We start from the raw sequence: 13986 nt of genomic DNA, 5'->3' as shown, positions 1-13986 counted from the left end.
CTAATTTGAAAATATATATGCACCCTAATATTCACAGAAGCATTATTTCTAATCACCAAGATATGGAAGCAATCAGTATTTATCCATATGAATAGATAGAGAATATGTGTACACACACACACACACACACACACATATATATATATACACACACAATGAAATATTACTTAATCATAAAAAGGATAAAATCTCATTATATGAGACAACATGGAAAACCTGGAGGGTATTATACTTAGCAAAATAAGTCAGGCAGAGAAAGACAAGTACTGTATGTTTTCACTTATATATGGATTCTAAAATGCAAAACTAACAGAACAGAAACAGACTCATAGATATAGGGAATAAAATACCGGTTACTAGAGGAGAAAGGGGTGGGTGTAGGAGTGAAATAGGTGAAGCAGATTAAGAGGTACAAAAATTATGTGTATTTTTCCATACTTATAAAATAAATAAAATTATGTAATGCACAGTAAGGAAAGGAATCAACCCTGCCAATACCTTAACTGTAGCCAGTGAAACTGATTTCAGACTTCTTGCATCCAGAATTGAAAGAGGATAAATGTGTTTTAATTAAATGACCAAGTTCATATTAACCATTGAGCATATGTGTGTTTTTGTTTGCGCTGCTGCAGGAGTAGGATGAGATGTATCTGCAATTGTCTGCTGGGATGCATCATGGTGAGGCAGGTTTGGATGGACATTCTCGGGACAGACAACTTAGCTGAATAACATCTTCCTGGAGTCACTTTTCTCTTCTTTTAGTTCCTTTCACTTCTTCCCATTTTGGACTAGAGCATATTGTAGCTAAATATTTATTTTGATAGGGCTTCCCTCATAGGTCAGTTGGTAAAGAATCCGCCTGTAATGCAGGAGACCTCGGTTCCATTCGTGGGTCGGGAAGATCCGCTGGAGAAGGGATAGGCTACCCACTCCAGTATTCTTCGGCTTCCCTTGTGGTTCATCTGGTTAAAAAGATCCCCTGGAGAAGGGAAAGGCTACCCACTTCAGTATTCTGGCCTGGAGAACTCCATGGGCTCTATGGTCCATGGGGTCGCAGAGTCGGACCCGACTGAACACCTTCCAGTTCACTTTCTTATCTATTAATAGACCTTTCCTAGCTACAAGTTTGAGACTCTAGCGCAGAAGAAGATACAGATTGAGGGGAAGATAAAGACCAAAGTCTCAAATCTGTAAGGCCAATAAGAAGCACTGCAAATGCCCTGTGGTGGCCTCACAGTGTGACTGTGGCTGGAGGAGGGGTTGAGCCCCTCCGAGGGTTTGAGTACAGGCTGCAGGTGCCCGGGGAGCACAGTGCTGCACAGCACAGAAGTAAGTGCCTGAGTCTGTGGTCCGCAAAGAGGAAATGTGCAGTGAGCTGCAGCGTTCTTCAGGGACTGTTGATGCATTTAATCTTCCTTCCTGCCTTGTTCCTGAAGGAATGTAAATGAGGTGGATGAGGCGGCCCCCGGGCTTCTGAAGATACCACCGCACACTGTCTGCCAAGGTGGAGAAATTACACCACAGTGTAGAGCTGGCTCCCTCCTGTGGAGTCAGGGCTGGGGGACTCTGTTCCACATCCACCCCTCTCACACCTGATGAGAAAGAGACAGACAGCCACAGGTGAGGCTCACTGTAACTCTGAGAAAACCCTGAACGTGTCCCTCCAGCTCTCATAGATGTTGAGATGGATGGGAAGTGTGCAGGACTTGTCAACTCTTTCTACTCCCTCCCTAAACAGTACAGCAGCTGCTCATTTCTTCAGATTCCCCTGCAGGGCAGCCCCAACTCACAGCAAACCCCGGCAAACAAAAGCCCCAGCACAGTGCACACTAGCCTCTTCATGATGCCTTGACTTGCTACTGAGAAATTTTCACCTTAAAATACACAGCTAAACCCATACATAAGTGGTGTGTCACTTCTTGTCTGGAAATGTTCCTGCTCCTGCAACCAATCAGTTCACCCAACAAACCCCGCTCAGGTGACACTCTGTGACAGGAAGCCCCACCTAACAGTCAACTCCACTGACAACACTGAACTTGAGAAAACAAATCCTTTCTTTGCAAACCGAAAAAGAAAAGAAAAAATCTAAGATGCCCATAGGAATGAAACATTTGCAATACTCTATATTCTCTGTACTATTTGCCTTCACAGAACATGCCAACTACCTGAAAATAACACAGGCTGAAACTGTAAGTTCCTTAAGCTACCAGATCTCAGGGGTTTGCAGATAGCTCCCCCTACAGTCCTAGTCACCATGTCACTCAAAGCATAGAAGTACTTGGTCAAATTACTTCAGTGGGCTTTTTCCGCAGTTGAAAGGAAGTTTCACTCTTCCTAAATTCAGATGCAAAACCTTTGATGCCTGAAACAAGATTGTTTCCAGACATGTACTTCAGGAGAAGCTGGAGTCCTTGGTTGGGGTACTGCACATACCAGTAGAGATTAGGTTGAAGAGAAAATGAGTAGTTGCACCTCAGCTCCAGAGAGGCTCCTTCAGAGACAGTGATGTGGCCATCCGGCTGGTCACTGACTGGGCTCCTGAACCATTACTGAATCAGTGAACTCAGCTAAACAAAAGTCTCTATTCAAAGTCAAACCAGAACAATGTTCTGTGTGTGGACAAGAGAGTAAAATGGAACAGTACTCACTCAGCAGCAGAAGTGCCTCAAGCATCAAGGTGAACACCAAGGTCATGGTGGAGCAGTGAAGAGGCAGTGAGCTGCTTTCTGGGTGATTCCCCACAGACAGAAGTCTCATGACTGGCCAAGTTGCTCTGCGGTTGAGGAGGAATGACAGGTGATATCGATTTCTTCTTCTGATGGAGACTGTAGAGGGAGCTAGGAAGAGAGGCTGTCTTAAAACTTCCTGTCTCTAATGTCTGAGATGCTTTACATGTCATTGTGTAAAAAATGGTGTCAGGATATCTCTTTATATTGTAAGAAAGGAACATTTTTTTGAGCTTATTCTGATCTTTCCCAATTTTCACAACAGTGCCTTCCAGGGGTCAGATAGAGAAATAAAGAGAAATTCATAATTTTTGTTCACCCCCTTGCTGGCTTTGTATGGTTGAATTTTAAAGCATTATAATTATGTACAGAGCAGAATTTATGTTTTGTAGGCTCTGAAACTTACAAAATTGCACTTTGTATAACAGCACAACAGTATGGATAAAAATTAAATACAAAATAATGTTTTGAATGAGAAATAAAATCATAGTGAATTATAAATTTTAGAAAGCAAATTCCACAGACAGCATAAATCCAGAAAACTGAGTCATATTTAAGTACTTATTTCCATGACACACTGCTATAATACTTTTTGTTTCTATGCTTTTTGTCTTCATACTTTTTACACTTTCCTTCATATGACAATAAATTTTTAAAAACTTTAATACAGAGAAAAGAAAGATAATTATTGATTGAAATTTACTTTATTAAAAAATTCAAAGTGCATTTTGAAAATGGATGAAAATTTATAGGATTATGGTCAAAATTTGGAAACTGTCTATCACAGTACTATGTGCTACAAGATGTCATTACATTCCAAATTTTCTTATGTCATAACAAATCCTAAATACTATCAACTGATCACACCAATTAACGAGTTTATTTTCTATGTTAGTTTCCTATTGATGAGTGACAAATTATCAAGAACTTTTGTGATGGAACAACTTCTGTTTATATCACAGGTTCTGTAAGTCAGAAATCAGCACACAGTTAAGCTGAACTCACAAGGTTGCAGTCAAGGAGGCAACTAAGACTGTCTGGGGCATGGGGTCCTCTTCCAGAGTCAGTGGTTGCTGGTAGAATTCATTTCCTTGTGGCTGTAGCACTCATGGCAACTTGTTTCCTCAAGATAAGGAGGATGTCTCTGATCGCAGGAAAAGTTTAAGCTCTTTTTTAAAGAGCTCACTTGATTAGATTAGGCCCACCTAGGACAATCTCCTTTTGATTCATTCAAGGTCATACTGATTAGAGACTTTAATTACACCTGCAAATTTCTTTTATGTGTGTGTGTGTGTGTGTGTGCTCAGTCCCTCAGACTCTTTGCAACCCCATGGACTGTAGCCCACCAGGATTCTCCGTCCATGGAATTTTCCAGGCAAGAATACTGGAGTGGGTTGCCATTTCCTCCTCCAAAGGATCTTCCCAATCCTGGGATCAAACCCACATCTCTTGCATCAGCAGACAGATTCTTCCCCACTGCACTACCTGGGGAACCCTGGTATCATCTACCTACCATGGTTGTTAATGCCCTCATTGGACTGGCATGCTATCAGCTTCACTTTATTCTGATAAATGTAAAACATTGTGACCAGACAGTAAGAAGTTAATATGAACAATAATAAATATGGTCAGACGAGGCCATTTTCATACCAAAGGAAGAACATAAGCAAACTCGTCTTCCAATGTATAGGGTGGAATGCACAGATATTCCACAGACTGGAATGCAACAGTGTGCAAGGAAACTATAAAAACATACTGGAACCAGTTAGGGAGGTGTTACATGCTTTTAAAACACTAAAAATACTGGCAATAGACTATCATGCCTTTTGGAAACAAAGACTTGTTAATGGATCATTACCAAAGGAACAGCAGTACAGTGTAATGTAAGGTAATTAGCATTAGTGTCAAATAGATTTTTGTTTGAAGTCTGTCTCTGATGCTTAGCCTGTGAGACCTTGATGACAAGCATTTATATACTGAAGTGACTGTGAGCTGCATAAATAAATTCCACTAGGCCAAAATTATATGCATTCTTAATTCAAATTCACTCTTGCAGATGCTAAATAAGCCTGCGGCTCACTCCATCACCTCCTGACAGACTAGAATTATAGTAGAGGGGAAGTTGGGGTTTAACTGGCAAGGATCTTAACTCGTTAAGATATCTTATATTTTGGAACATTTATAAAATATGGCTAGGGCCCTATGCATCTTGGAAATGACATGTTTAAGTAAGGGGCACTGAAGTTTAAGCTTTATTTTAAAATGAAATGCTAAAAGTGTTAGTTGCTCAGTGGTGTTTGACTCTTTGTGACCCCATGACCTGTAGCCTGCCAGGCTTCTCTGTCCATGGGATTCTTCAAGCAAGAATACTGGAGTGGTTACCATTCCCTTCTCCAAGGTATGTTCCTGACCCAGGGATTGAACCCAGGTCTCCCGCATTGTAGGCAGATTCTTTACTGTCTGAGCTTTATAAGAAATATCTTATTTAATACAACACCACCTTGGGTTACTCATTTTTACCCTCCATTTTACAGATGGCAAACCTAGCTTCAAAGAATTTAAATTACACAGGATTGAAGTATTTTTAAGTGACAGGGTAGCGATTAGAATCTAGATCTAACTCCAGAGACAGTCTTATGTGCACTCCACTAAGACTGCTTGCATGATAATTGAAGCAATATGAGCAGATGAAATTTTCAAAGAATAGTATACAGCTTGAGAGGGAAAGAGGGCCTAAGCAGTAGGAATGCTCTTGATGTGGGATGGGTAAAGAAGAATAGGAGATCTTGCAAAGGATCTCTCAGAAGTTAAAGTTTAAGGTTGGGGTACTGTGTGCCAAGAACACAAAGGTCCCCAGAAAGAGTGGCAAGCAGTGCAGAGAGTGGCTGCTCGAATGTGGTCTGTAGGTAGGTAGCATTTACATCACCAGGGAGCTACTCTGACTTCAGAATCTCAGGCCTAACCCAAAATTCTTAAGTCAGAATCTGCATTTTAATAATATTCCTGTGCACATTAAAATTTGAGAGCTACTTGTCTAGATGAAGGAGGTTAAAAACGTCTTTTAGATTTAACAATAAAGAGATCATTGGTGATTTTTAAGAAAACAGATTTTAGAAAATATTGGGAGAAAAAACAGAAGTGTACGGAGTGAAAAAAGGTGACAGAGTGTAAGCAGTTATATGATCAGGGCTTTTAAACAATAGGCAGGGAGTAAAAGATAGATTGGTTGCAGGAGAGGCATGTATGGGGTTTGGAGGAATGTGAAATATTTTTTCTAAGATGAGAAAACTTGAATATTTTAAATGAGTCCTAAAAAATCAGACTGTAGAATTTGGATGATCAGTGGCCTAAGGTGCCATAGAAACCAGAAAGAATGGTGTTGGTGAAGTGTTTAGGCAAAGAGGTACAATTTCAAAGTAAAAGAGATACCTGTTTTATTATTATGGGAGGGAAGGTGAATTACAAGTGTAAAAACAGAATGTTTTATGAGATGCAGAAAGTTGAAGATTCATTTAAATATACTGAAATGGAGCTGGGCTCTATGGTCCTTGCCTCCCATGTCCTCAGCCTGCCCTTGTCTGTGAAAAAACTTAAGCCAAAGAAGAAGCTTGATCAGACATCCCCTGTTAAGTTACATGAAGAACTGACCCCATCTTTCAGCAAAGAGAAACTGAAAGTTTCTGAGGACTTTCAGAAATCAGTTCCCTTGTTTTGGACTGCTGCTATTCAACTTGAGAGAGATTGGTATGGCAACCCCTGGGAGGAAAAACACTTTGGTTAGAAATTTTTTATATAAAATTTCAATTTAAAAATTTAAAACTTTCAAATGGAAAGAGACAAAAAGTTCTTCTTAGCTTTGCTTAATGGCGAAACTATTATTATTTTGTCTTGCTTGACTGTTTTCCTCTCCTTCTGCAATTTTTCTGATTAAGTTTATTCTTTGGAATTCAGGGAAAGCCCGAGAGGCTAATGGTTTTCTATGCACAAGAAGCAACCGAGTTAGGGTATTGGGAGTCTGTTTCAGAAAGACCCTATAGAATCCTGCTGGGTTTCATATTGTGTGCCAAGCAGGGTTCAGGTCTAGAGGATGCTGTAGTAAAGAGATATTAAATGCCTATAGTTCAGTAGGAAGAGAGAAAAATTAAATTAATGGTTTTTTTTTTTAGAAAAAATAATTTTAAAGAGTAATAAGTACTATAAACACAATACAATACTGTATTGAGACAGAGTTACTCTTGGGGTGACAAAGGGCATCTGCTCTAATGGAGAGGAGGCTCCACTCTGATACTTACTATGCAACACCAGGAAAAATATTGAACCCCCTTCAAGTTCAATTTCCTTTCTTGTAAGTAGTCAGTATCTTTCTGCTGGGCACTGGACTCAGCACTGGCACTTATTATCTCATTCACTTCTCATGAGAACTCTGCACGGTAGATTCTATCAATATTGATATTCTATCAATATCTAACATTGTAGATACGCGAACACTAAAGCCAAAAATCATTAAGTCATTTTGCCAAGATACTCAACTAATGAGTGGTAGATCTAGAAATACAAACCAAGTCTTCGGTCTCAAGCACTTTGTAACATTGCCTGCCTAAAGGTGAATTGATCCAACCTTGAAGTGTTCCAATAAGAATTAAGTAAGAACAAACATTCAAATCACCCAACATAATACCTTCCCTAACTTAAATATTCAATCAACTGCAGCAATGTGCAAAATCTTGGGGATGGGGTTGGGAGACAGAATCTGAAATTGCAGAATAATCTATCTACAACTTAAAGGTCAATTTTTTGGGGGATATTTATGAGTGCATGTGTGCTCATTCATGACTGACTCTGCAACCTATGGACTATGGTCTGCCAGGCTCTTCTGTTCATGGGATTTTCCAGCAAGAATACTGCAGCAAGTTGCTATTTCCTACTCCAGGGCATATTGTCACCCTGCTTATTTAACTTGTATGCAGAGTACATCATGAGAAACCCTGGGCTGGAGGAAGCACAAGCTGGAATCAAGATTGCTGGGAGAAATATCAATAACCTCAGATATGCAGATGACATCACCCTTATGGCAGAAAGTGAAGAAAAACTAAAGATAGTGAAAAAGTTGGCTTAAAGCTCAACATTCAGAAAATGAAGATCATGGCATCCGGTCCCTTCACTTTATGTCAAATAGATGGGGAAGCAGTGGCTGACTTTATTTTTGGGGGCTCCAAAATCACTGCAGATGGTGATTGCAGCCATGAAATTAAAAGACGCTTACTCCTTGGAAGGAAAGTTATGACCAACCTAGACAGCATATTAAAAAGCAGAGACATTACTTTGCCAACAAAGGTCCATCTAGTCAAGGCTATGGTTTTTCCAGTAGTCATGTATGGATATGAAAGTTGGACTATGAAGAAAGCTGAGTGCCGAAGAATTGATATTTTTGAACTGTGGTGTTGGAGAAGACTCTTGAGAGTCCCTTGGACTGCAAGGAGATCCATCCTAAAGGAAGTCAGTCCTGGGTGTTCATTGGAAAGACTGATGTTGAAGCTGAAACTCCAGTACTTTGGCTACCTCTTGCAAAGAGCTGACTCATTTGAAAAGACCCTGATGCTGGGAAAGATTGAGGGCAGGAGGAGAAGGGGCCAACAGAGGATAGATAGTTGGATGGCATCACGGACTCGATGGACGTGGGTTTGGGTGAAGTCCGGGAGTTGGTGATAGACAGGGAAGCCTGGCGTGCTGCAGTTCATGGGGTCACAAAGAATCGGACATGATTGAGTGACTGAACTGAACTGAACTGAACTCCAGGAGATCTTCCATAACCAAGGATCAAACCGGCATCTTTTGTGGCTCCTGCATTTCCAGGCAGGTTCTTTACCAGCTCAGCCACCAGGGGAGCACTTTCTGATGTATATGTAGTAGTTTACCTGGCAGATTTCATGTGTTTATCATAAGTGTCCATGTCTATCATGTTCTTATTAGTATTAATGAGAAATTAATTCATTAGGGTGTTATTTTGAGAGATTGGGTGCCATAATATAAACTGGAATGAGTATACCAAGCAGTGTTTCCTGCAATTGTTTATTTTTTCCCATTATTGACTCTTGCTCCCACTTAGCTAACTATTTCTATACTACAAGAAAAGACAGAGCAGTACATACAATTTTACTTGCCAGAGAAGAAAGACATCCATCTTGTACAACAATTCCAAGCTTTCTTTTCAAAGTAGCCTCTTACTCTGCAGCCATAATCAGGCCATGTGCTGTATTTGTCATTTGAAGTCAATCACTTTCACATCTGGCAGGCAAAAGAAGAAGAAAAAAAAGAAAACAGCCAGTTTTGTTGAATCTTCTTTCTCCCCATTTCTGCATAGGGAAGTTTACTGAATGGTTCAGCAATGACAGCTCCCATTGTGATTATGCTTTTGCTGGCCAAATTCTTGGCTTTCTCTGCCCACTGAAGCCAAATAAAAAGGACAGAGACAGAATTTGGAGGAAGTAGAAAGGTGGCTTTAAGAATACTCGAGTAGGTTGCCATTCCCTTCTCCAGGGGATCTTCCTGACCCAAGGATCAAACCTGTGGATTCTTTACCATCTGAACCACAAGGCAAGGGCTCACAGTCAGGAGTCAAGGTGATAATAAGATCTTGATTTCTTCCTCTTGCATTGTTTCAAAGAGTCATAGCCTGGCATCTGTAACCCAGCAATTGAGTCTGGCAGTTAGGTGGCTCTGTAGCCTTCTTTCTGATATGTAACTACAAAGGGAAGGGTGTTGTAAGGGAAAACACTAGATAGGAGATGTATTTAGCATAGAGACAAAGGAGACAGTGTGAATTGCAGCTCCTGCAGAGTTAGGGAGCAGTAAAGCAAACTTACAGATATGCAGAGTTAGGAGCACTTAAGGCAAAACAAAACAAAACAAAAACAACTAGGAATGTTCACACCCTTCCCTATTGAGACCTCAGGGAATCTCTATCAGGGCTTCCCTGGTAGCTCAGTTGGTAAAGAATCCATCTGCAATGCAGGAGACCCCGGTTCACCCCCTGGGTTGGGAAGATCCACTGGAGAAGGGATAGGCTACCCACTCCAGTATTCTGCCCTGGAAAATTCCATGGACTATAGTCCATGGGGTTGCAAAGGGTCGGACATGACTGAGCAACTTTCACTTCACTTCAGGAATGTTCAGGCCTGCTCACTGTTCTTTTTATCTTCTTTGGTCCCAGGAAAGGGAAAGAAAAAAATCTCATTTCTCTTTTTTCCTTTTCACTGCAACAGGCTTCCTCGCAGTTTAACCCATGATCACTGGAGGGGAGCAGAGAGGCCAGTGTAAGCATCATAAGATATGTGAGCAGGACACCAGCTGGCAGAGCTTCAGCTTTCACTCTTGATTCATGCAGTGTGTTACAGCCTGATTCTCAGTGGAAAAAAATAGAAAGATTTCGATAAAGGATTCATTTTCATGTTCATAAGAAGCTAGTTTGAAAGTATTACTTGTTTGCTTCCTTTTAACACTTTAAAAATGCTTTCCCTTGGTGACTTCTATTGCATCTGATATGAAATCAAGCATCATTCTTAACTATATTTCCCAGAATACAGTATATCAGTTTTCCCTGTTTATTGGCAAGATTATTTCCACTTAAATAGACCCTTGGATTTGCCTTCAATACCCTTTGAGCTTCTGTCAAAACTACAGTGGTGGGCTTGCAGAATGTCTTATTCACCTTGATGACTTTCCACATAGCATTGCTCCTGTGTAAGGAGCTTGTTTTATAGGAAGTCAAGGTGGCAGTGAGTGAAGGTGCTTGTTATGAGCAAAAATGTTATGGAATGGGTAATGGAAAAGGTAGTTATAAATACTACCAACAATCATGCGGTCATTTGCAGTAACAAAAACTGTAATAATGAGAAATGGAGTATTTCCTGCCATATCAGTAAACAAGGATGTCACAGTCATCAGCAACTGCTGCCCAATGTGAGCTCCTGAGCCTAAGGGCACCCAGGAAGGAGAAGAATATCTGTGATCTAACAACCATCAGAACTGCAGTCACTCCCTACCATGAGACTAAAGGAGCTCAGGATGTAAGAAACACAGATACTGGCCCCAGGATAGCTGAGGAGAATAGTAAAAGAATGACCTCAGTGAGCCCAGACTCTTACATCTCCCCATGCATAGAAGTGTGCTAGACTCCTTAATTTGTGCTTCGTCGCTCAGTCATGTCTGACTCTTTGCAACCCCATGGACTGTAGACTTCCAGGCTCCTCTGTCCATGGGGATTCTCTGGGCAAGAATACTGGAGTGGATTGCTATGCCCTCCTCCAAGGAATCTTCCCAACCCAGGGATCAAACCCAGGTCTCCTGCATTGCAAGCAGATTCTTGACTGTCTGAGCCACCAGGGAAGTCCATCCTTAACTTGAGATATCCGTTTTTCTTTAATTAACAATAATCTTTTGATGTTCTGACTACCTGCACTTTGTTGCAAAACTTCTATACAACCTGGCTCCTCTGCTCACCTCCTTGGAGCAGTTCTTTCAGGTTTACTTGAGATGCTATCTCCCAGGCTTGAAGTCCTAAAAATTCCCACCAGATAAAATGTAACTCTCAACTTCTGGTTGTGAATATTTTTTAAGTTGACAGTAGTTATGACAATCTCCTTTTCAGTTTGATATGAATATATTTATGCATAGAGTAACCATTTTAAAATCTCTCCCCCACTTGCCTGCCTATGGAATCATGATGTGCAAAATACAAGTTAATCTTGTATCTGATTGTATCTCAATAGTTAAGATGCAGGATCCAATGGGACAGTATGGGTGAAGTATAAAAGGAAAGAACAACACCCAAAAATGGATAATGGAACTTGATATCCTTGAAGAGGGCGTGGCAACCCACTCCAGTATTCTTGCCTGGAGAATCCCATGGACAGAGGAGCCTGGTGGGCTACAGTACATAGGGTCATGAAGAGTCGGATGTGGCTGAAGCAACTTAGTACGCATGCACAAACCGGGTATACTCTTTTCAGCAGAAGGTTATGTTGATTATGGTCGAATGGGGAATAATTGCATCATATTAACAAGAAGGAGATCCAACCAGTCCATTCTAAAGGAGATCAGTCCTGGGTGTTCTTTAGAAGGAATGATGCACTTTGGCCACCTCATGCGAAGAGTTGACTCATTGGAAAAGACTCTGATGCTGGGAGGGATTGGAGACAGGAGGAGAAGTGGACGACAGAGGATGAGATGGCTGGATGGCATCACCAATTCGATGGACGTGAGTTTGAGTGAACTCCGGGAGTTGGTGATGGACAGGGAGGCCTGGCGTGCTGCAATTCATGGGGATGCAAAGAGTTGGACATGACTGAGCGACTGAACTGAACTGAACTGAACAAGAAGCATAGTTTTTCTGTTTTCTTTATTTGAAAGTGTGTTGTTAAAAGAGGTATAGATGGATGACCAGTTGACATAGAAGGTACTGGAATAGCTTTGTAGTGTCTCTACTAGCTGGAAATCTATGATTCAGAATTTGTTTCTCTGTATTGTTCTGGGTTAGGGTTGGCCATAAAAAAGATTGTGCAAGGTTTAGAAGGTAGTTGTCATAAAGTAGCCACATTTTTTATGCCCTGCTGGTTGGTGCAGGGCTCCAGTCACTGTGCAACTCACACATGTTGCTGCTGATCTGCTAGCTCATCTTACTGTTGACTTACAGCTCCTTAACCTCCAACCAGATCTTCTCCTCATCATCCCTCTGTCTTGGGCCAAATGTGCATGTAGCATGATGATAAATATCCACTTCTACTGAAGGTCACCCATTACCATGAGATTGAAGGAAGTGAGAGACAGACAAGTATTTAGTGTGTTTTTGTGGGTTTCAGTCATCCTCATGAGTTCTAGTATGTCCTTAAATGCCAGTTTTCCCATGCTTTTATCCATATCTAACTTTCCTTTCCAAATGACACTCTAGTTGATTTAAAGTAAATTCAGGCTCAGCACAAGATGCAAAGATAACAGCTTTGTATAAACTCCTCCACCAACTCTAGCAATTGCCTGAGAGTTCTATTCCTTAAAATGAGTCTCTTATTCTGTATCACTGTGGTTCTACTTTTCTGATTGTACCCTAACTGACACAAAACCTAAGAAGAAAAGATTAAGGAAATTATATTCATGACAATTTCTGAAAATTAAACCCAGATTTATGATGTGAGATTTTTTTAGGTGCCGTTGCCACATTAAATTATTACAGGGAAAGTTTTCAAATTTATACAACTTTGCACATGTTCTGTATGATTGATATAAAATTAAAAAAATCAAGACTGAGAACATATTACTAGAAAGTTAGTCTGGACATCTGTTCCTAAGTGACTTAAAAGGAACTTCCAGACCACAGATTAAGCAACCACACAACTACCATTTCTGGTCTGAGATCTGCAGGTGCATATTTCAGCTGGAGTTCTGCAGCAGGGAAGCTCTCTTTTATTAAACTCTGGGGTTTTTGTTTAGCTATTCCCATTACTTCAAACACTGTGAGCTCCCAGAGAGCACAGAAATACTCTGCAGAATCTTCCAGTTGTAAGTCTGAAATGGTGAGGCTGATGGATTTACTAGCTTTCTGTAAGTTTACAGAGTAGCGGCCATTCCTTGCATTCTGGCCAGTAAAACCTGACCAATAAGGTAAATCATCTCTCCATTGGGAAGCAGCTTGTACCAAAACATGTAGCTCCAGGCTGTTGCATACCGACAGTTCAGGGTGACTGACTGTCCCAGTTGACTGGATGTGTCTGGCTGGTCTTGAATAACTTTCTGTGCCACACCAGATCCTGTGGGGGAAAAATCAGGAAACCCAGCTGAAGTAATGAACAAAATAATTTAGGAATTAGACTAATTTGGGACCCAAAGAAAACCCAAGTTGAAATCATAAAAAGTATGCTTTTCTCCAACCCTCCTTTCCTCCCAAGTCCCTGTGAAGCACCATGCGCCTGTGTGCAGTCCTTTCACCCTGAACGCATGCACCCATGTTTGGAAGCCTCCCTACCAGAGAAGGTGAAGGCCAGGAACACCCAGAGCAGGCTGGAGTGCGGCATGAGGCATGGATTTCCCTGCACAAATGTGCTTAGTTTCTGCCTCAAGATGAGAGTTCAGTGTCTTTGAGTGCCTGGCAGCGCATATACATAGTACCCGGTACCTGTGTGACTCCCCCCAACGGGAAGTGGGGTTTGTCATGTTCATAGACCACGTGGTCTGTGCACATATGGGAAAAAAGTCTGGCTCACCACAAACT

General features: G+C 41.1%; 2 gene segments (V, D, J or C); both read right to left on the bottom strand.

Annotated features, from left to right (window-relative positions):
• The window catches only part of LOC102415345, a gene marked incomplete in the record, with an annotated part of 786957 nt that overhangs the window by 641019 nt on the left and 131952 nt on the right, over positions 1-13986 (bottom strand).
• LOC102392961 lies at positions 13162-13873 on the bottom strand. The segment is given in 2 exon segments: positions 13162-13525; positions 13741-13873. Coding segments are annotated over 2 exon segments (249 nt in total).

Source organism: Bubalus bubalis, chromosome 11 (assembly GCF_019923935.1).
Source record: "Bubalus bubalis isolate 160015118507 breed Murrah chromosome 11, NDDB_SH_1, whole genome shotgun sequence".
NCBI classification, from domain to species: domain Eukaryota; kingdom Metazoa; phylum Chordata; class Mammalia; order Artiodactyla; family Bovidae; genus Bubalus; species Bubalus bubalis.
The sequence above is the reverse complement of the archived record's forward strand: the minus strand, read 5'-3'. Positions and strand labels throughout refer to the sequence as shown.